This window comes from Poecilia latipinna, unplaced genomic scaffold (assembly GCF_001443285.1).
Source record: "Poecilia latipinna isolate Pla-1442-1.1 unplaced genomic scaffold, P_latipinna-1.0 Scaffold2224, whole genome shotgun sequence".
Lineage (NCBI taxonomy): Eukaryota > Metazoa > Chordata > Actinopteri > Cyprinodontiformes > Poeciliidae > Poecilia > Poecilia latipinna.
The window spans coordinates 16,267-36,084 of record NW_015114840.1 but is presented as its reverse complement, the minus strand read 5'-3'; the positions used below and the strand labels follow the sequence as shown (position 1 = coordinate 36,084).

At 40.7% G+C, this 19,818-nt stretch overlaps 3 protein-coding genes across 7 annotated transcripts in view; 2 read left to right on the top strand and 1 right to left on the bottom strand.

The window, feature by feature from the left end:
* snx13 (sorting nexin 13) overlaps positions 1 to 9,107 on the top strand; it is a 24,226-nt gene extending 15,119 nt beyond the window's left edge. For 3 of the 4 annotated variants that reach the window (XM_015018062.1, XM_015018060.1, XM_015018063.1), the window contains exons 5-25: positions 353 to 474; positions 559 to 677; positions 1,055 to 1,159; positions 1,278 to 1,366; positions 1,557 to 1,640; positions 1,710 to 1,848; positions 1,988 to 2,076; positions 3,260 to 3,359; positions 3,718 to 3,911; positions 4,049 to 4,153; positions 4,229 to 4,399; positions 4,532 to 4,601; positions 5,140 to 5,318; positions 5,418 to 5,525; positions 5,967 to 6,077; positions 6,196 to 6,357; positions 6,885 to 6,956; positions 7,071 to 7,216; positions 7,309 to 7,377; positions 7,457 to 7,569; positions 7,753 to 9,107. In XM_015018062.1, coding sequence (XP_014873548.1) covers positions 353 to 474; positions 559 to 677; positions 1,055 to 1,159; positions 1,278 to 1,366; positions 1,557 to 1,640; positions 1,710 to 1,848; positions 1,988 to 2,076; positions 3,260 to 3,359; positions 3,718 to 3,911; positions 4,049 to 4,153; positions 4,229 to 4,399; positions 4,532 to 4,601; positions 5,140 to 5,318; positions 5,418 to 5,525; positions 5,967 to 6,077; positions 6,196 to 6,357; positions 6,885 to 6,956; positions 7,071 to 7,216; positions 7,309 to 7,377; positions 7,457 to 7,569; positions 7,753 to 7,988 — 2,583 coding nt within the window. In that variant the 3' untranslated portion in view covers positions 7,989 to 9,107. The remainder of the gene's footprint in view (positions 1 to 352; positions 475 to 558; positions 678 to 1,054; positions 1,160 to 1,277; positions 1,367 to 1,556; positions 1,641 to 1,709; positions 1,849 to 1,987; positions 2,077 to 3,259; positions 3,360 to 3,717; positions 3,912 to 4,048; positions 4,154 to 4,228; positions 4,400 to 4,531; positions 4,602 to 5,139; positions 5,319 to 5,417; positions 5,526 to 5,966; positions 6,078 to 6,195; positions 6,358 to 6,884; positions 6,957 to 7,070; positions 7,217 to 7,308; positions 7,378 to 7,456; positions 7,570 to 7,752) is intronic. The other variant, XM_015018061.1, reaches the window with a different exon arrangement.
* A 1,328-nt stretch (positions 9,108 to 10,435) lies between these two features.
* On the bottom strand, positions 10,436 to 11,744 carry dmac1 (distal membrane arm assembly complex 1). Its single transcript, XM_015018064.1, has 2 exons — positions 11,295 to 11,744; positions 10,436 to 11,218 (listed from the first exon to the last, which is right to left on the bottom strand). Exons 1-2 carry the CDS (start codon positions 11,488 to 11,490, stop codon positions 11,151 to 11,153), a joined length of 264 nt encoding a protein of 87 aa, XP_014873550.1. The 5' UTR covers positions 11,491 to 11,744; the 3' UTR covers positions 10,436 to 11,150.
* A 3,573-nt stretch (positions 11,745 to 15,317) lies between these two features.
* The window catches only part of btd (biotinidase), a 7,739-nt gene continuing 3,238 nt past the window's right edge, over positions 15,318 to 19,818 (top strand). Inside the window, exons 1-7 of one of the 2 annotated variants that reach the window (XM_015018053.1) lie at positions 15,318 to 15,452; positions 15,686 to 15,893; positions 16,842 to 16,987; positions 17,111 to 17,259; positions 17,351 to 17,528; positions 17,605 to 18,150; positions 19,153 to 19,752. In XM_015018053.1, the coding sequence (XP_014873539.1) occupies positions 15,692 to 15,893; positions 16,842 to 16,987; positions 17,111 to 17,259; positions 17,351 to 17,528; positions 17,605 to 18,150; positions 19,153 to 19,575 (1,644 nt within the window). In that variant the 5' untranslated portion in view covers positions 15,318 to 15,452; positions 15,686 to 15,691 and the 3' untranslated portion in view covers positions 19,576 to 19,752. Of the gene's footprint in view, positions 15,453 to 15,685; positions 15,894 to 16,841; positions 16,988 to 17,110; positions 17,260 to 17,350; positions 17,529 to 17,604; positions 18,151 to 19,152; positions 19,753 to 19,818 lie in introns of those variants that run through there. The other variant, XM_015018054.1, reaches the window with a different exon arrangement.

Sequence of the window (19,818 nt, the reverse complement as noted above, 5' to 3'; positions counted from 1 at the left end):
CCTCCTCCTCCTCCTCCTGCTCACCCCTGGGAAAGCATGCCTGGCATTTCAGCTGCATGTGAACCTCGAGTTAAATGCAGCCAACGTGTTATCTATTTTGTGCCACTGTTTTATTTTATTTTTTTTTTTGATAAAGTGCACTTTCTGTGAGAAATCCCGCCCTCTCTGTGCTTCAAAGAGTTTTTGATGTTGATGTCAATCTACTTAATACCCCTCTAGTTTATGTAAGAGTCTTCTAAAGATAGCATAAACAGAGTTAATATACAAATGAATGGTATCGGTATCTGTGTGCACCTCTTGAATCCTCAATTTTTTTCTTTTTTTTTTTTTTCTTTTTTTGTTTGTTTTGTAGGTGATCCAGTTTGCTCTGAGAGACTATATCCAGTACTGGTATTACACTCTGAGTGAAGATGAGTCCTTTTTGCTGGAGATCAGACAAACGCTACAGAATGCCCTCATCCAGTTCTCCACGTGGTACCTTGTGCACGTTTGCTGTCTTTCTCAAGGCTGTATTTAAAAAATGGTACTTAACACACCTGTGTGTTTTTGTATCTGAAGGTCCAAAGAGGTGGACTGGCAGCCTTACTTCACCACCCGCCTGGTGGACGACTTCGCCACCCATTTGCGTGTCTTTAGAAAAGCCCAGGATCGCCTCGCCGACAGAGAGGACAAGCAGAGTACGGACACGCGGTCATACCCACTTCCTGTTTTACTCATTTACTCTGTCTACAGTGGCCTGCCAAATGCATCCTTTAAGCTTTTCCCTCTTTTAAACTTTAATGTCCTTAATTTGAGTTTTATACACAATTGGGAAGGAGAAAGAAAAATGGGCTTTTATTTCTCAATAAGTACAAATCTGAAAAGTATTTCTTCTATTTGATGCAAGTGATCATCGGTTTTTAAGTGAAGCTACAGATTCTCAATTTGACTTTGTTGTGGACTTTGACTAGGTCATTCTAATGCACCAATGCAATACATATGCCAGGCACTGTTAATATAACGAGAATCCAAGAGGCGAATTTAGTGGTTAGTAATAAGAGGAACCTCTTCACAGGAGACATAATGGATGAGCTGGTTGACTCATTTTTTGAGGCTGAAGTGGAGATGGAAAGAAAAATTTGCAGAGACGTAGTTTGCACATCCCACCGCGATGAAGAAGGTAAGCGGACTTAAGCCAAACTCTCTCTGAAGGAGCTTTGTCACGGATTATGAATCAATTTTAGGGTTTAATGGCTTTATTTAACTTTTTTTGTGTGTGTGTGTGTGTACATTTTCAGGTTTTCTTCGAGACTTGTGTGAGTTGCTTCTGTATTTGTTACTACCTTCTGGAGATTTCCACAACAAAAGCATGCGATACTTCCTGAGGGTGAGTTTGCACGCGGATGTTATCTGGTCTTAAATGCAAGTTGAAGAGAAGAAAGGCAAAACTGTAGTCACAGATCGAGTCAGCAGCTTGTGCTGGTCATGCTGAATAAGCTGTGGTTCTACAGTGTCTGTGCGGTGGCATTTTTGTAGTGTAATTTCCTGATTGTTCAAGGAAATCCTCTCTTCTTTAGGAGGTGCTGGCATACGGAGTGCTACTTCCTCTGATCAACCAGCTGAGTGACCCGGACTATATTAACCAGTTTGTCATCTGGATGGTGAGCGTCCAAACCAAGACACAATCTGAAAACCAGTTTAATTCCTAAATGTAACATTCCTGCTTCTAGATTCGGGACTCCAGCTGCAACTATGAAGCCTTCATGAACATCTTGAAGTTGACGGACAAGCCGGCCGAGCTGGAAGCTGTTAAAGACAAGGTGCTGGAGGAGCTGCAGTATCTCCGCTCACTGGACACAGCTGGAGATGGTGGGTTCTCAATTTTTTTTTACACTTGCATCAAGAGACTCCTGATTGACTCGTCATACCAATTAAGTGAGCAAATGGATAAAAACGATGTTGGCTAAGTTACGTCGGTTGCTTTGTCCTTCTGTTTCTTCCTCTTTAGACATCAATGTGATCAAAAACCAGATTAACAGTCTTCTGTTTGTGAAGAAGGTGTGTGAGACCAGGATCCAGAGACTACAGTCAGGAAAGGTGGGAAGCTGCACGGCAGATTCATATACATCTAGTACTTTGCAAAAGTATCCACACCTCTTGAATATTTGCGTGCATTTTCACATTACAACTGCAAACATCAGTGGAAAGTATGTACTAATTCTGGAGTCGGAGCGAAAAAAGAAAAATGGACAACCATTAGTCATGCTTTCAACAAATCTGGCCTTGATAGAAGTCAGAAGATGTCAGATTATGCAGTTTGCCACAAGCTTTGCCTGGGACACAGCAAACCTGTAGCTGCTTCAATCAAAGTAAAGTTGAACTTTTTACTCAGTAAATCACTTTGTGGCTCAAAACTACCACTACACATCATCCTAAAGTTAGGGATGGGAATTTATTGTATTGTTTACGTTTATCGTGATAAATTTCTTGTCATGAAAAGAATTTTGATTTATGGTTGTCACAATAAATTCCAAGTAACGTCCGTATTTTCGGAGTTATTAGTTTTACCATTTTCTCCACTGTTTGTTAAATGAAAACATCAATAAATATAAATACATTTCATAATATTATGCAGCTAATGTGTGCAGTTTAGTGGTGCAAGTCACACTTAGTCATGTGACTGGTGTCTCAGTAAGGATATTACAAATGGGAATGTATTTCAAGAGTAGTATTTTTCGGACTATAAGCCGCTACTTTTTTTTTCCCTACGCTTTGAACCATGCGGCTAAAAGCCCGGTGCGGCTTTTCTGTGGATTTTTACTTCAGCCACCAGGGGGCACTTTAGCAGGAAGTGAATCATTGGAAGTCAAAATTGGAAATCAAAGGAAAACACGCTAATTTTCATTTGGAACAAGCACATGCTAGCAGCAGGCACGACGGAGAAACGTTTTCAAACTCATATGAAGCAGCTTCTAAGTTGAGGTTCATGGTATAGTGATGTTTTTCTTCAGCAGGGAGATATAAAGTGATGGAAGGAGCCAAATACAAGGTAATCCACTAAAAAAAAAAAAAGCATTTTCATTCTACTTCATAGTAGCACACTACTTTTTGTTTGTCTGTCAAATTAAGTTTCCGTAAAATGCATTGAGGTTTGTGGTTGTAATGTGGCAAAATGTGAATAACTTAAGAGTATGAAATGACATTTTGCTGTCGTAGTTTGGTCTCTATGTTCTGTAGTGTGCGTCATCAGTTTTGCTCATCCTGTCCCTCTCTCATGTAGGAGGTCGATGCCTTGAAGCTGGCAGCCAGTTTTGGCAAGCTGTGCGTTATCCCACTGGATCACATCCTCGTCCACAACATAGCGCTGCAGTTCTTCATGGGTAACTCGCATCACTCGGACGCTAACGTTCACTGTGGTTAATCCAGAACACTTCTGATAATCGTCCTTATAATCCTTGATTTATCCCAGTTTTTAATGTTGTAAGTCCAGCCTGCTCCCTCCTGACCTCACCACAGACTTTAAGAGCTTACTCCGCTTACCGATCAGATTACGATCGCATGTGCGTGTGTGGAAGGAGTTGAGCCAAGTCTCATTAGATCTCGTTTGGAGCAGAGCCACAGACCAAAACACGGCAGCTGAATGTGTTACCAGTGGTGCTCGTGTTCAGGCACTATTGTGATTGAAGATCAATCGCAGAGCTGCGCCATTCAGACAAAGCCACCCGTCCTTTCGTGCAGACTTCATGCAGGCAGCGGGGGCTCAGGCGGAGCTGTTCTTTTGGCTCACCGTGGAGGGGTACCGGGTGACGGCTCAGCAGCAGCTGGAGGCGATGCAGAGCTGGCAGAAAGACGGCAAGAAGCAGCCGGGGGCCACCAAGGGCCTGCTGAAGGCGGCTGCCCTGGGGGTCTATGAGCAGTACCTTTCTGACAAGGTATGCAGATTTCATACATGTTTTCGCCACGTTCGAGCATTTCCTATTGGCTTCATCTAAAAGAAAAAAAAATAGAAAGAGGAACACATTTTGAACTCATTGTTCTGATTTTAGTAATACATAATCTGCTCCAACAGGCATCTCCCAGGGTACAGGTGGACAAGGAGTTGGTAATAAAACTGGGAGAGAAGCTGCAGAAAGAAGACCCCACGCCTGAGATATTTGATGAAGTTCAGAGAAAAGTACTGAAGCGTCGCATCTCATTGGCTTTTTACAACCGTCTTCCACCTGCTAACGTTTTGTCGACCACACCGCAGGTCTACGAAATGATGCTGCGTGACGAGCGCTTCTACCCGTCCTTCAAGCAGAGTCCCCTGTACGTCCGCATGCTGGCAGAGCTGGACATGCTGAAAGAGCCAAGTTACAGAGGATCTGACGATGGTGATGGAGAGTCCTTCAACGGCTCGCCTACAGGAAGCCTAAACCTGGTAAGAAGCATGATTCCCCTTCTGTTTAGGCTTCATTTTAATTGCTAATATTAGAGGTTAATTGATAGAGATGAACATGGAGTTTTGTTTTTGTTGCTCTGTTAGTTTATAATGACCTGTGTATGATTTCAGTCACTGGATGACCTCAGCAACTCCTGCCATGATGAATTCCTGCAGCTGCACGCCTTCATATCTGACACGGGTATGTCCGCTAGCTTCTCGTAAAGCAGCTTTGTTGTTCTTGGAGTCGATATTACTTTGCAGCAGTTTTGGAAATAGGTGCTTTCGACGACTGAGGAATAAAACTTGCGTGCAGATGTTTTCAGATGCATCTTATCTTTCGTGCAGAATGAATGATGTGTGAGTGTGTCCAGTTGAACCCTCTAAGCTCCTTCTAGTTTCTCCCCACATTTTCTCTAAACATTTCACCTCCAAGTTCTGTTCTTCTCCGTGTTTATTTCACTTCATGCTGTGCCAGTATTCTTCATTTCTCTCATTCCATTACCTTCAATGTTTATTTTTTGTTCTTCCCTTTTCCTTCTTTCCTTCTTCCTCCCTTTTTATTTCATTTCCACTCCTTTTTCTCTCCTTTTTCTTTTGCCTGCTTTCCTCTCCCACCTTTTACATCTTTTTATTTTAATTTTTATTTTTTTTTTGCCCACTACTTTCTCTTCCTTTCATCAACCCCTGCCTTCGTCTTCCAACTCCTCTTATTTGGGATGTTTTCCCGGATGGAGTAGCTGATTCTTTTCTTCCTGGCTTCTGGGGTGCCGCAGGGGTTTGCAACGATCATGGTAAGACCTACGCACTTTACGCCATTACCGTGATAAGACGCAACCCAGACGGCAGCGAGGACTGCTGGAAGACGTACCGCCGCTACTCAGACTTCCATGACTTCCATATGCGAATAACAGAGCAGGTGATTAAAATGGATCACTGCAGTGTTTTAAATTTGCAGCTGTAACATTTGTGCTTTTTTTTTTTTTTTCTTTACACAAATGTGGCGAATGTGTTTTAGTTTGAGAACCTGACGTCGATCCTCAAGCTTCCAGGAAAGAAAACCTTCAACAATATGGACAGAGACTTCTTGGAGAAGAGAAAAAAAGACCTCAATGCTTACCTTCAGGTAATTATTAGGGCTCCTATGCAATTTGGGATAGTCTGGAATATGAGATTAGTATTTCCCAGATGTGTATAAGTATGAAAATAAGAGTTATGAAAAAGTGTTTCTTATTTTTAATTTTTGTCCCTACTTCTTCCTTTCCTTTCTTGTTCCATGCCTCAGTTTCTTTCCCATCCTTTCCTTCCCTCTGTCCTTCCCTCCTTGTATCCTGCTTCCCTCCCTTCCCTCATACCTCAATTTGTTCCTCATGTTCTTCCCTCCATTTTTTTTCTTCCTTGTGTCCTCCCTTCCTTCCATATCTACTTCCTACTCATCCATCCAAATTTGGAAAAATCAGAAATTTTTATTTTAAATATGTAGGAATTCTGAATTGCAGACTATGTCAGTACTCTTTAGTTTCTATTTATATCGTTGTGTGTAATTGTGTGCTTGTGTGTGTTTCAGTTGCTGCTAAACCCAGAGATGGTGAAGGCCTGTCCAACTTTGATTCCCTACGTCTATGACTTCCTAGAAAACAAGGCCTACAGCAAGGGCAAAGGAGAGTTTGCGCGAAAGGTCTCTACAGTTTTTCACATGGAAATGATTTCATCTGTGTTATTTAATGTGACGTCGCGCGTTGTCTGGTTCTCGAACGCTAAATGTCAGTGTTGTGGTTTTGGTGATTCATCTTCAGATAGACACATTTGTGAATCCTTTGCGGAGCTCCATGAGGAACATGTCCAATGCAGTGAAATCCCTGCCAGACAGTCTGGCTGAGGGAATGAATAAAGTCTCTGACAACATGGGCCGCATGTCAGAAAGACTTGGTCAGGACATCAAACAGAACATATTTAAGGTCAGTAAGATGCTTATTAAGTAAAATACATCATCTGTTCTTATCTTTTTAAATTCCCAAAAGTATTTGTTTTGTTTTTTTTGTTTTTTTTTAAAGGAAGGAATACAAGCAAAAGGGAGTGATTTATTTTCTAAGACAGTAGCTAACAGACCAGTACTCTATTCAGAGATTTAAAACTAATCTGTGTTGACCCTAGTCTGCCCAGTGACAAAAACTATCCTTCAAAACCCTGAAAGACTGACAACATTTAGCTATGTTTTGACTCCTGCTCCTGTTCTGACCAGCATTGTTACTGTGAAGTGTGCTTTTTTTCTCTCTCTCTCCAAAAGTCTATTGTTAGAATGACTCTGTTTTACTTGTACCTAATTGCTTTATCTGTAATCTAGCTGTAAAAACATTATTTTGAGGACAACATCTGTCACACTACTGAAACTCTGTAATTCCAACCACTGTTGGGTTTTCTCACAATGTCGTTTAGTTTTCTAACCTTAGCCTTTTCTCTCTCTTTTTTTTTTTTTTTTTTAAAGGCGCCTCCACTTCTTCCAAAATCCGACATCGACCCAGAACACTGTCGAGTTTCTGCTCAGCTGGACGACAATGTGAGTCTGCAGCTGCTCCGTTTCTATTTGACCTGTTTTTTTTTGTTTTTTTTTTTGTTTGTTTTTTTTAAAGATTTCAGTTAAAACAGTAAGACCTTTCCCCCGCCTGTCCAGGTGGACGATAATATCCCTCTGCGAGTCATGCTGCTCCTGATGGACGAGGTGTTTGACCTCAAAGAGAAAAACCAGTGGCTGCGCAGGAACATCAAGAACCTGCTGCAGCAGCTCATCAGAGCCACTTACGGCGACACGATCAACCGGTGAGAGACTCGCCCAACCTTCAGAGAGATTATAATAAATAATCAACTCCCTAAAGAGTCCAACTGTAACACCTTTTCTTTTGTTTGTGAAGGAAAATTGTGGATCATGTCGACTATATGACCTCTCCAGAACAGGTGGCGGAATATGTGAAAAAGTTCAGGTAGCCATTTCGTTCCTGATTTGTCCGATTTTCTTTAAGAGGAATTTTGGAGTAACCGAGAGCTTCCCTTCATGCTCAGGGATTCCTACTGGCCTAATGGGATTCTAGCCGAGACCCCACCGCGCCGGGACAAGTGCATCCGCATGAGGACGCGAGTCGCTGCCAAGACCAGCCTGCTTGGCATCATGCCAGGTGAACACTACAAATACATTTTCACGCTCTTCTGATTTTCTCTTCACGTATAGTACCTGGTAAAAAAAAAAAAAAAAAAAATCATATTAACACCCCAGTGTCAACCCGCTACCGTCACCCTTTGGATCTCAGCCCGCCGCTGACGACCACAGCGTATCTCTCTGTCTCTGTTTTTGCCCTCAGACGAGCTGAAGCACATCATCGGAGCGGACACCACGAGGAAGGGCATCCTCCGCGTCTTCGACATGTTTCAGTACCAGCCCATGAACCGGCGCCTAGTCTACGTGTTCCTGGAGGGCTTCCTGGAGACCATGTTCCCCCAGTACAAATTCCCTGAGCTGTTCGTCAAGCTGCACTCCCGTTCGCCGCGCATTCAAAGATACAGCCAGAAACTCCAGTCCTCCTCGCTGAAGAGGTGACAGGAAAGCACGGGCGGCGGCGGGACACGGGCCCGGCGACAGACGCACAGACTCCAGAGCCGGAAGTGAGGTTGTGTGTGTGAGTGAGTGAGTGTGTGGTGAGGAAGGGAGGTGTTACGCGTGCGATCGCTACCCTTCACCCGCCCTCACATACTCTTGTCGTGGGGAGGGGGGGAGGAAACACTCCTGATCGTTTCCGCTGACACGGAAACCGAAGGATGAGCAGCTCTGAAAGACACGTTCTAACACAAATTATATAATTTGCACCAAGAGGCTGAACATGACAGTCTTCTCTTTTAGTTTCTATATCTTTTTCTTGTTTTTTTGGGGAGACTTTTTACTTTTGTTAAGCTTTACGTTAGCCAGCCAGTGCTGCTTTCTTGTGGTTTAGACGAGCAGATGATAAAATACTGCGTTGTTTTTAAACTACGGGACTTAATAGTGCAGACCCACACCTTGCCTTACTTTCCCGCTTCAGTCCTCTTATGTTGTGGAGCCGCAGAGCTGTAATCAAGCATACCGCCACGCAGACCACACACGAGCTGCAGAAGCACATATTCTTGTTTCCATTGCAACCAAGCAAATGTCAGAAGCACTGGCTTAAACAGGCGCAGTCCTGCAAATGTGAGTGAACAAGAAAGAGTCGGAACGTTTTGTTAGCTTTTTTTTTTTTTTTTTCTCCTGCCACTAGTTTTCCTTCTCTCCACAGATGGGCCACGTCCCCCTTAATGCAACTGTCATAGCCTGTGACAACCAAAGCTCATGCTGTTTGCTTGTGTGTGTGCGTGTGTGTGTGTGCTCGCTTCTTACTGCTGATCATGCAAGGACAGAAACCTTTAATGAGCTAAAAGGTGAGGGGAATGTATGTTCCAGTCGGCATAGGTTTCTGCGCAAGTGTGTGTGTGTGTGTATGTTGAGCTGAAAGACACACCCGTCTTCAGTCAGAAACTGTGCCAGTGTGAGCGAGTGAACCAGCCTTAAATCCATAAATACATGAATATATATATATACAGTGTATACTGACCAAGAGATGCACGGCAGAGGGAGCTCTCCGTCACGCGATCGGACTTTGAGAAAATCAAAAGGAGAGATGGAGATATCACTTTTATTCTGAGAGGAGAAAAACAAAATATTTTGATTTGGTGCAATATATTTTTGTGTAATGCATGTGCATTTTGATTCACGGTGTACTGAAAATGGTCATTCGTAATCTTTTTATTAGGAGAAATCATCAAGACGTCGTCTTAACCCCAACAACTTAACATTCCGTTGTTGTAAAAATGTTTATTTTACAGACTTGTTTTATAAGTCTGAGGTTTTTTGTTTTTGTTTTTGTTTTTTTTTAAGTGTGCAGAATATGTCCACATATCCCATGCTCACTATCACAGAGTATCTGCCGTGGGTATCGATAAAGTTAGCAATCAGTGATCGATCAGCTCCTGCACTACAGCTAGTTCAGAGGTGGTCTCGAACTGCTTCTTTTTAACCTCCTAAATGGTGTTTCATGCGTACAAGACTTCTGACCCGACTGCCTCCACTGCCTGTTTTGTGTGAAGCCCTTCCCCCCTCCGTCCGACCCGCTAAAATCAGGTCCAGCAAGTCACAGAAGAGACTGTGGCCAATAGAATCAATGCTAATTAGCACTTACTGTAGCAACTGTGGAAGACTGGGCAAGCCCTGGTGGACTCTGATTGGCTGGAGCAAGAAGGATGTGAGGCGTCTCTTTAAGGGAGAGGGGGATGTCACCTTTAGCTTTCTGCTCAACTCTCCATGCAGGAAGTTTTTTTTTTTTTTTTTTAACCCCCAGTATATATGAATCTATGATACAGAAAATGAGTGCATATCTGTGTACATTATGTGTTAATAGTGTGCCTAAATGTACTGTCAACTCTATTTTCATATTTTTCTTTATCCAAGAAGAAAAGGAAAAAAAAAATCCATCGGAACGTCATGATCATTTTACATGACTCAAAAACGCTTTGGGATTTTAGGGAGTGTTTTGGCATCATACTCAAGAATTTCTCCTGGTGAGCAACTTGTGCTCAAATCAGTATAACACTAATAAAAAGGTAACTCAGACTAAAGGAGCCATATTTCCTGTTGTCTTCAGTGTGTTTGCTTTCATTCGTAAAGAGCTGTGTGGTATAGTTCTTTATGAAACGTAAGAAATCCCTTGTTGACTTAAAAGCAGTGCTTTATGGGTTATCTGAACATTTAATTTAATAAGAACAAACGGCAAACGTTCTCCCAGCTGATTAGTATTATTTTTTTTTTCCACATTAGGAACATGTTAATGTTAAATGTCCTGGTCTCCTCAAATGAATCGGTATCAACTAATCAGTATCACCGATTAGTTGATACCGATGCACAGCATGTTTGGAGGTCAAAAAGTGTTGCATGTCTTTGCAAAAACATCATACAATTAGTCAAGTATGGAGGTGGGTGTATTATGATGTAGGGCATGTAATTGAAGAAAGGATTGATGCACAAACGCAAGCATTTTTGATCTGGAGTGATGGAGATGGCCGTTTCATCAAGGTCAAACAGCCAAGGAAACAAGGTTCCAAGAAAAATGAAATACAACCAAAGAATGTACGGCCAGTGTGGAAGAACTTAGTAATTCACATGATTAATTTATTCGTACTGAAAATGTTTTAGAGAGGTCATCACCAACGGAGGCTTTCATATCAAGCATTCAAAACATTTTAATAAGCATTTAAAAGCAGCTGTTCCCTGACATTTGATTTTATTAGACAATTTATGGAGAGCTATGGTTTGATTTTCTTTGCATGGACTGAATGGATTGTTGTCAACATCTACTCCAAATCCCGTCAATATTGCCTTTGGAAATACAGCTATTTAGAGAATTTTTATGTCAAATACTTCATTCAAATGCTGTATTTATGTCAGAGGACATGACCAATCATTGTTCTGGCAGCATCTTTTCTTGTTCTATTTGTTGTCGAGATGGCTACACAATTGTCATCACGTAAAGCTCCCATACAGTGACTATTCACCTAGCCAAAAAAAATATATATAAATCATATGGTGGAAGACATTCCAGTAAGCAATCTGCTTCAAGAGTCTCTCTGCTGGTGCTCGGGACCAGGCTCTTTATGTCCACATGTGAGTTTTGTCCCGTTAAAATGTGCAGATCTTCCTTCATGTGGTCTTCCTATGCGATTTTCCAACCGGATCGGTGATGATGACTACTCCCCAAGAAGCCAGACCTGTCAGAGATACACAGTAGAGCATTTGAGGCTTTAGACTGAATCGGATAAAACAACGTGCATTACTAAGACTTACATGCAGCGAATGTGATCTGTGCCACCGTCCCCATGGAGGTAGGAGCTCCCTGCTTCATTATCCTCCTCGCTGCGTTGAACACATAAGCCGCAGACAGAATCAGACCCCCTCCTGAGATGGCCCTGCAGCCCCAGCAGTCCTTAAACGTCTGGAGGGACTTTGACGGAGCGGCGGTGGACTCCGGAGCCGTTGACATTGTAAGTGTAGGGCAGCTTGCACGCTAATGCTAATGGCTAAAAGCGATTAGAACCAAACTGGTGCGACTGAATTAAGATCGGCTTCTAGTTCCGGTTCAATTACAACGCCACAATTAAGTATTCAGTTTGTTGTCAAATTTTGGCTCAATGAAGCCTTCTCAGTGATCGAAAACATAAAACATGGAAGGTCGAGTTGATTAATTGTTTCCGGGATAATACGAGGTTGCTGTATTTTGCTTCCGCTCGTTATTTTCAAAATAAAAGCATTACTTAACTACCTGTGTAGATGCTTTTCTGTAGAAAAGGGCAGTGTTAATCCAAAACTTAAAACGTATTTTTGTTCTTTTGGGGAAGAAAAAAAAATGCTTTTATAAGATTTATTTAAATACAAATTATCTGCAACAGGATTTAGATTGCTTTTCTTAAAGATGCTTAAATTAATTTAAAAAAGAAAAGTATCAAATTATTCATCATTTTCAACAATGTCCTGTATTTACGTCATTGTTTAGTTTGTATTAATAAACAACATTGAAAGGTTACATAAACATAATGCATTTGTTTATAATTCGCTAATTTACGGTGCTTTTTTTTGTTAGGAACTTTTGTGTTACCTCTTCGTCTGCAGTTGCATTGGTCAGTCCGAAGAGGTACCACAAAAGTTCCTAACCAAAAAAATTGGCTTGAAACTGTTCTAAAACATTAATTTATTTTATACATTTCTTAAACCTCAACCGAAAGCAATTTTGTTTGTTTGTTTGTTTGTTTTGAAAAGAACATTTTAATGCCAAATTTGAGAATTTAAATAACTTTTATTTTAAAGTGACTTAATAATAATAATAATAATTAATAATAAAAACATGAAAACATAAAGCACAAAATCTAATCTTAGTCCAAAAAAAAACAAAATACAGAAATTGACATTCAGAATAAGCCACGCTCTCTTTGGCAAGCAAAATACAATGTTGACTCAGCTGTACTGACTTTGGACTTCTCAACCCGAAGGAGCGCACGACGTTGATTTCTCTAAAACCGTGGAAAATGCTGGTCGTCTTTCTGCTCGTCTTTTGTCTCGGTGAGACCGAGTCCGCTGCGGACTCGTACGTAGCTGCCGTGTACGANAATCTGTCAATAAATTTCACTTTTGAGTATAAAAATGTATAAAAATATTTCTTGTATTTTTTTAAAAGGATTCGAAAACATCCAGCAACTCTCTGAGTGGTTTGTGCAAAACACTGACATCATTTGGTAAGGTAGACATCATTAGGCTCTACCCAGAACATGCATTAGAAGATAACGTTGCAAGATTTGTTCCAAACATCCTTCCTTGTATGGAGGCAAACATTTTTGATATTAACTGTGCTGGTGTCAGGTACTTATTTTTTAATAGGACATTCTAGTTTTAACAAAGTGCATGTTTTTTTTTTTCCAGGTTGCACATTTTATATATCATTACGCATTACCGGAAGAAAAACACCACTTCAAACAGGAATGATTGCGCATAAAGGCGGCTCGGCAAAAGCATGTTACGACATGTTCACAACGAATTAACCATCGTAATGGCTAAAAGCAAGTTTGGGGAACAGATGGCACTATGGGCTGCTATTTGTAGTTATACATTAATTTAGTCTAAACACAGCAGCCAATCAATGCCATATTGTTCCTGGTCAGTAGAATGTTTAAAATGTAGCTCTGAGATTATTAAAGAAATAAATAAATTCAAGTATATTTTATATATGTAGCTATGTGTTATTATTGCCCTGATGAATTCTGACTTATTACAGCTACGGTAGGTAGCCTTACACAGTCTATTAAAAATGTAATTTACATAAATAAGATGAAATGAGCTTAGTAGCATTCTACTTGAATTACCTTTCATAAAGTTCTGTTCAGTAAAATTGAGGCAGGTAGATTAAATTATATTTTCTATTTTTGTGTGTAGAAAGTTTGATGTGATGCTCTGAATGTTGTGTGCCCAGGACACCAAGCAGGGTAGGACCGCCCCTGCCCTATGTTGTCAAGTTGGCCACCTGAGGTTAAAAAAATAAAATAAAACAAAATCCAAATAACATAAACAGCTTCCAGTACTAGGAGGGCAACACTGACTCTGTGGGCCCGCCCACCTCCCTGGGGGCTGGGGTGGAGCTGTGCAGCGCACTGGACTGTAACGTTCAAATGCACAGTTGCGCATCAACAGGGTAAGTCACCCACTCCTCTGTTTAGCCTAAGATAAGTAAACTAACACAACTCGATCGCACATTCTCTTTTGGTTTCCTTTGTGTGTGTAGGCTTATTACATTTTTTCCTCAGTTGCTTTGTTGTATTTCTCAGAGCAGAATTGGAATTCTCAAAACTACTTATTCAATCTTCAAATCACTACCTCACTGGAGCAAATCAAAAGAGCATTTTCTTATCTCTTTCAACATGCTGCAATTGCTTTCGCACATCATGCAAGTGATTATGTGCAATTTTCTGCTTTTTTTCAACATTTTCTATGGCTTTTGTCCTGCTAACCACCTCTGTTGAACTGTCTCCGCCTCCACATTTGAGCATAATTTCATCATGTAAGTCTTAGCATGCAAAACGGTTCAACAAGTTGTCATAATATGCCAAGCATGCTTATATGCATTTTAATCAGACTTTTTCAAACAGTGTCCTGAACTTATAAATTGCTCCCAGGTGAATCCTAAGTTTCTCCAATAGGTAAATGTGTGCAGCATTAGCTCAACCAATCCTCAACCGGTTTTCTAAAATAAATTGAAAGTGCATCTTAATTTGCCAAGTACAAAGTAAGGTGCACCTTGTATCTTGTACCACAAAGTTGTGTGTATATAAAGTTGTGTTCACTTAAACAACTTGCAAGTAGTGTAAATGAACCTTTACACTACTTCTGTTTTGCCTCCTAACTAGAAGGAGACAAAACAGGTTTGCCTCCTTCTAGTCAGGAGGCAAACCAGAAGAATCTGAGGACATCTACCAGTTTCTATCTTTCCAACATCAGGCTGTGAGGTTTTGACCCACAACAAGATGCTGGTGGTCGCCTCATTCTCTTCATTCACTAAGTTTTTTTTTCTTTTTTTTTTTCTCAGAGATGAAAATTATAATGTAGTTCCTACACCACTGCTTTAGGAATGTGCTCTATAGTGCTGTCTTTTCCTTTCTGCATCACAATGACAGTCAACCAATTACCGCTAAAAATGCATGTTTTGTCATTAAAGCTTTAGCCTTCTTCAGAACAGAACACGTAAACAGAACATCCCTGTTTAGTAAAATGACTAGTCAAATTGTCTACTTATTTAATCAAATTGACTGTCTTGTCCGAACAAAATTAAACATTGACATGATTTTGCGGCACTGACGTGTTCACTGACACAGATATGATTTTGAGAGATGAACAAATGATTTTAAGATAGGATCTGAGCTTTGCAGGTAATCCATGGTGTTTGTTTTGAGGAATGCACTTGTTTAACAAATGTCGAAAATGATTAGACAAAGTGTAATTGCGCCACAGAAACCCGAGCCAGTACGTTCGGGTTATAGATCTAAATTCTAGCGAGAAATGCACCTTTTAAAGAGTAATTTGATAAAGAATTTGAAAAATAAACAACCTGTATTGCTCTGTTTATGATTAGTTAAAACAGTCAAAGGGACTATCCTTAAAAAGAAGAGTCACACCGTTCCAAATAAAATAGATTTATTTTCAAAAGGTGTTTTTAAATTGGTATCGGTACACTTGCTGTTACAGAAATAGTTCAACTAATTATAAATACTCGTGCATAATCTTTTGAGTGATGCACAAAAGCACTTGCAAGTAAGTCAATTTCTGAACCAAACACTTGAGAGAACATGTGCTTTCTCAATATATATATATAAATAACTCCTCACTTCCGGACCCCCACAGACCTCCGCCCATATCCAGTTGTTGTTTTCTGAGTGGGTGCAACTCTACTCTTCCAAAGAGAAAGTAAGATCTCTTTAGGGTTCACTGACAAAACAATGTCGTATCTTTTGGATCTTTCAATTCAATAAGGTTAATATATGGTTAATTTGATAATTACATACACACATTAACATAAACAAACTGACTAAAACAGCGACCCCATGCTGGTACTTACAGCGTAAGCTAATTTGCAGCATGACGTTGAAAAAGCTCCTTTGAACCAGAAGGAGCTCATAATATTAATTTCTCTGTAACAGGGGAAAATGCTGGTCGTCTTTCTGCTCGTCTTTTGTCTCGGTGAGACTGAGTCCGCTGCGGACTCGTACGTGGCTGCCGTGTACGAGCACAGAGTCATCCTGAACCCGAACCCTCGCGTCCCCGTGTCCCGTCGCGAAGCCCTGGTCCACATGCAGAAGAACCTGGATATCTACGAAGAGCAGGCTGCTAAAGCGGCACAGCAGGTAGGCTGCTGGGCTGGGGAGGCTGAAGTAGATTCAGGATAGGTGTCCATCATTAATCCTACCTAATGAATAAAATCAGCAACTACAAGAAAAAGTCTGACATTATCAATGTCATGCATTTTATCTTATCTTATCAAATCAATCATAGCCTTGAAACACTTAATATAAAAATGGTCAAGCAGGGGGTTGTTTTGTGGTTGATTGTCTGATTCTAGTTTTGATTACTTTTCTTTGTTTACCTTAGTCTCTTTCTTTTATTGGGTTACCTGCTGTGCCGCTTGTTTTTGTTTGTGTTTTTTAGTTCTTAGATATTCTAGTTTAATTATGTTTATTTCTTCCTTGTGTCTGGATATTCTTTGCTAATCTTAGATTATTTTCCATAGCTCCCTTATGTGCTCTCTCCCCTCACACCTGCAACCTGTTTTCTAATCACTCCTGTCTTTTGTTCCAGCATTCGCCCCCTGTCACTATTTAGATACTTCTCCTGTTCTTCCTCTGTGGTTACTTTTCATTCCTGATTCTTGTTTCTGTTCTGCTCTGGTTCCCCATGGTTTTTCTTTTGTTTTGTTCATTTTTTCAAAAATGCTGCCTCCCTCCATTTCGGTCCACATTCAAAACAGTCTACCATGACAGAAGGAACCAGCTATCAGGATCCAGCAGACCTGCATTTTAGTAGTGATTTTGAACATTGGAGACAGCACAAGAGCAAAACCCTGCTCTGTGTTTTAGTGTGGCTATGAACTGTATCAGTGCTGCAAGTTTGGACTCCTCATCTCCCTTCCCTGGGGTTATTCAAATATACTTTATGATATACTTTGGTTTCAATTTCATTTCCAATGAATCAAAAACATGATATTCATTTGTATTCAGCCACCTTTAATGTAGTACCTAAAATTGAGAACTACATACTTAAGTTTATAAGTCATTGTTTTATCTGCTCTTGTTCAGAAAGCCAAGATACTTGTGTTTCCAGAAGATGGTATTCACGGTTTTAACTTCACCCGTTCATCCATTTCCGGATACATGGAAACCATTCCTGACCCTCAGGAGGAGAGCTGGAACCCCTGCACCGAGCCTGACAAATACAACAACACTGAGGTTAAAATATAGATATTTGTATGACTCTTTTATCATTTTGACACTTTTATGGTTACATGTTTACACCGACAACTTTACTTGGACCAAAGGGGCATTTATATCAAGTTTATGAGTTTCTTTTAGGTTCTCCAGCGACTGAGCTGCATGGCCCGTCGCAACAACCTCTACCTGGTGGCAAACATGCCTGATCTGCAACCCTGTCCCCTGAAGACGGCCCCGTCCACATGCCCCCCTGATGGACACTGGCAGTTTAACACCAATGTGGCTTTCAAGTACTGGGCAAACCTTGAATACAAAACTGATCAAGTACACAAATGCATTGTGGAAGTTAATGCAAACCTGTCATTTTTCCCTTTCACACAGTTCTGACGGTCTGCTGGTGGCACGTTACCATAAACAGAACCTCTTTTTCGAAGAATCCTTTGACACGCCTCCAAAGCTTGAACTGATCACATTTGATACACCCTTTGCTGGGAAGTTTGGTCTCATCATCTGCTTTGACATCCTGTTCCACGATCCCACAGTAGCCCTGGTGAAAATGGTAGGAAGCTTCATCCACACAGACGTGTCTAACTGAGCCAACTCTCTCTTTTCTTATCTTTTTGCTTCTCTTCCAGGGTGTGCGTCAGCTGATTTTCTCCACAGCGTGGATGAACGCTCTCCCGCTGTTGGATTCAATTCAATTTCATAGGGCCTTCAGTCTGGGGGCCAATGTCACGGTTCTCTCTTCAAACCTTCGTAATGAAAAGCATAGGATGACAGGAAGTGGTATCTACACCCCATTTTCTGCTACCTTCTACCACGCCGTGAACAGAGGCCCAGAGGAGGGTCGGCTGCTTGTGACCAAAGTCCCAGTCTTGGGTCCAGTTGGGGTGAACAATGTGGGTGACTCAATGTCACCTGTGGCTACAGAGTCTGATCACTGCCACAGAGGTCGTTGTGCTGATTCTCCTTCTCCTGGTTCATCCTTCACTGGAACCATGGCGCATGACCTATATAATTTTGTCCTTTTAAATGAGACACAGGGCAACCTCAGAGTGTGTGATAGTACGTTCTGCTGCCACCTCCAGTACAAGTGGACAGCACATAACAAAAGCAAGGAACTATATGCATTGGGAGCATTTGCAGGAATGCACAACGGAAGTATACGTTATGCCGTGCAGGTAGGAATGGTGGTATCTCAAATAAATTAGAGTATCACTCCAATCTTATATGTATGGAAGCCCATTTCCGCCACTCTGTTAAAAAATAAAAAATAATTATCTCATTATAATGAGATAGTATATCATACTATCTCATAATTATCCCATTATAGTATCTCATTATAATGGGATAATTATTTTTCTTATTTTTTTAACAGAGTGGCGGAAATGGGCTTCCATATATATGGGATCATTGCACTCATAGTGATATGTTTAATTCTGATCACTTTGATAGCAGTGTCTTCCAGATGATTAAAACCCCAAATTCAATTTCCCAAAAATACTATACTACATAAAATTAAATAATTTTTAATGCAGAAATGTTGGTCTACTGCAGAGATCCTCAAATCAAGGCCTCAAGGGCCAGTGTTTAGCAGGATTTAGATATGTCTCTGTTTCAACACTCCTCTGTCAAATAATCAGATCATTAGCAAGACTCTGAAGAACTTGATCTTAATTCGACATTTGGACGTGTGGCTAACACAACTGAATGGCTTTGTTCACTTCTACTGCTATCTTTACTAAAACTGCAGTCAGATTACAATTCTAAAACAGTGCTGAAAAAATGATGTCTTTTACAACATCTCCTTTTGTTCGCTGAATTGGAGAAAACCTAGATGTAGCAGTGAAATTAGAATCAAAGGAATTGCATAGGAAGGCAATGGCCAGGTCACACCAGTTTGCTGAACAATGAAGCCATCATACCACTGTCATCAAACCAGGTATTAGTACTTTTGGTAGCGTGGACAGATGCAAAATTCTGCTATTGATGAATGGCTTAGTGGCTGCGAGGCTGAATTTTATGTTTTCATTTATTGTTGATAGTCAAGATTAACAAATCCAAAATTCTAAATTATTTCACTTTGTGTAAAGTTAGGCCATCAAATATGATTTACACTTCTTGAGTTAAGTTGTTAAATTATTTCACTGAAGTCCAGCTGCATTTACCTCTCTTCCATACAGGTATGTGCAGTAGTCCGCTGTGCAGGACTGGAGGCCAGCTCATGTGGGCAGCATGTGTTGGAGGCGGAGTCTAAGATGGACTTCCTGTTGGAGGCAACTTTCCAGACAGATTATGTGTACCCTTCAGTCTTGATGAACTGCATGGAGGTAAAGCAACCTGACAAACTGGAAAAAACCACAGGTGGGAGAGTGGCCATGAAATATTCCAACCTGACTGGAGGCCTGATCACTGCCTGTTTGTATGGAAGAATGTACCAGCTGGATCATTTGCCGCAGAATAATAGTAACACGCTAAAATTGATAGTTTTTTTATTGTTGTTTGTGTTTTTTCTATTTTTAATTTGCAAATATTGTCAACATAAGATTGTCCATACAAGGGCTGGTCCCAGGTATACACCTTTACAAAGGTCCTTTGGAGACTAACCAAGAGAAACTGAGCACACATTCTGTTGATGCATTGCACAAAACAACTTTGCAATCTTTTATGTTACTCAACCTGCCTAAAAACCTTCAAAACAAAAACTTCTTCTCTAGGTCTTTTCAATTTTAAATCTCTTCCCACTGAAAAATACCTCTGAGCAAGCTATTTGGGTAAAACTTTATTTGAAGGGGGTTGAATAAGACTGTCATGACACTTTCATAAACATGACATAACACATGTCATGA

Coding starts and splice junctions, on each gene's coding strand:
- dmac1 (XM_015018064.1), bottom strand. CDS start 11,490: ATGTCAACGGCTCCGGAGTCCACCGCCGCTCCGTCAAAGTCCCTCCAG. Junction 11,219..11,294: donor ACAGATCACATTCGCTGCAT/GTAAGTCTTAGT, acceptor TATCTCTGACAG/GTCTGGCTTCTTGGGGAGTA.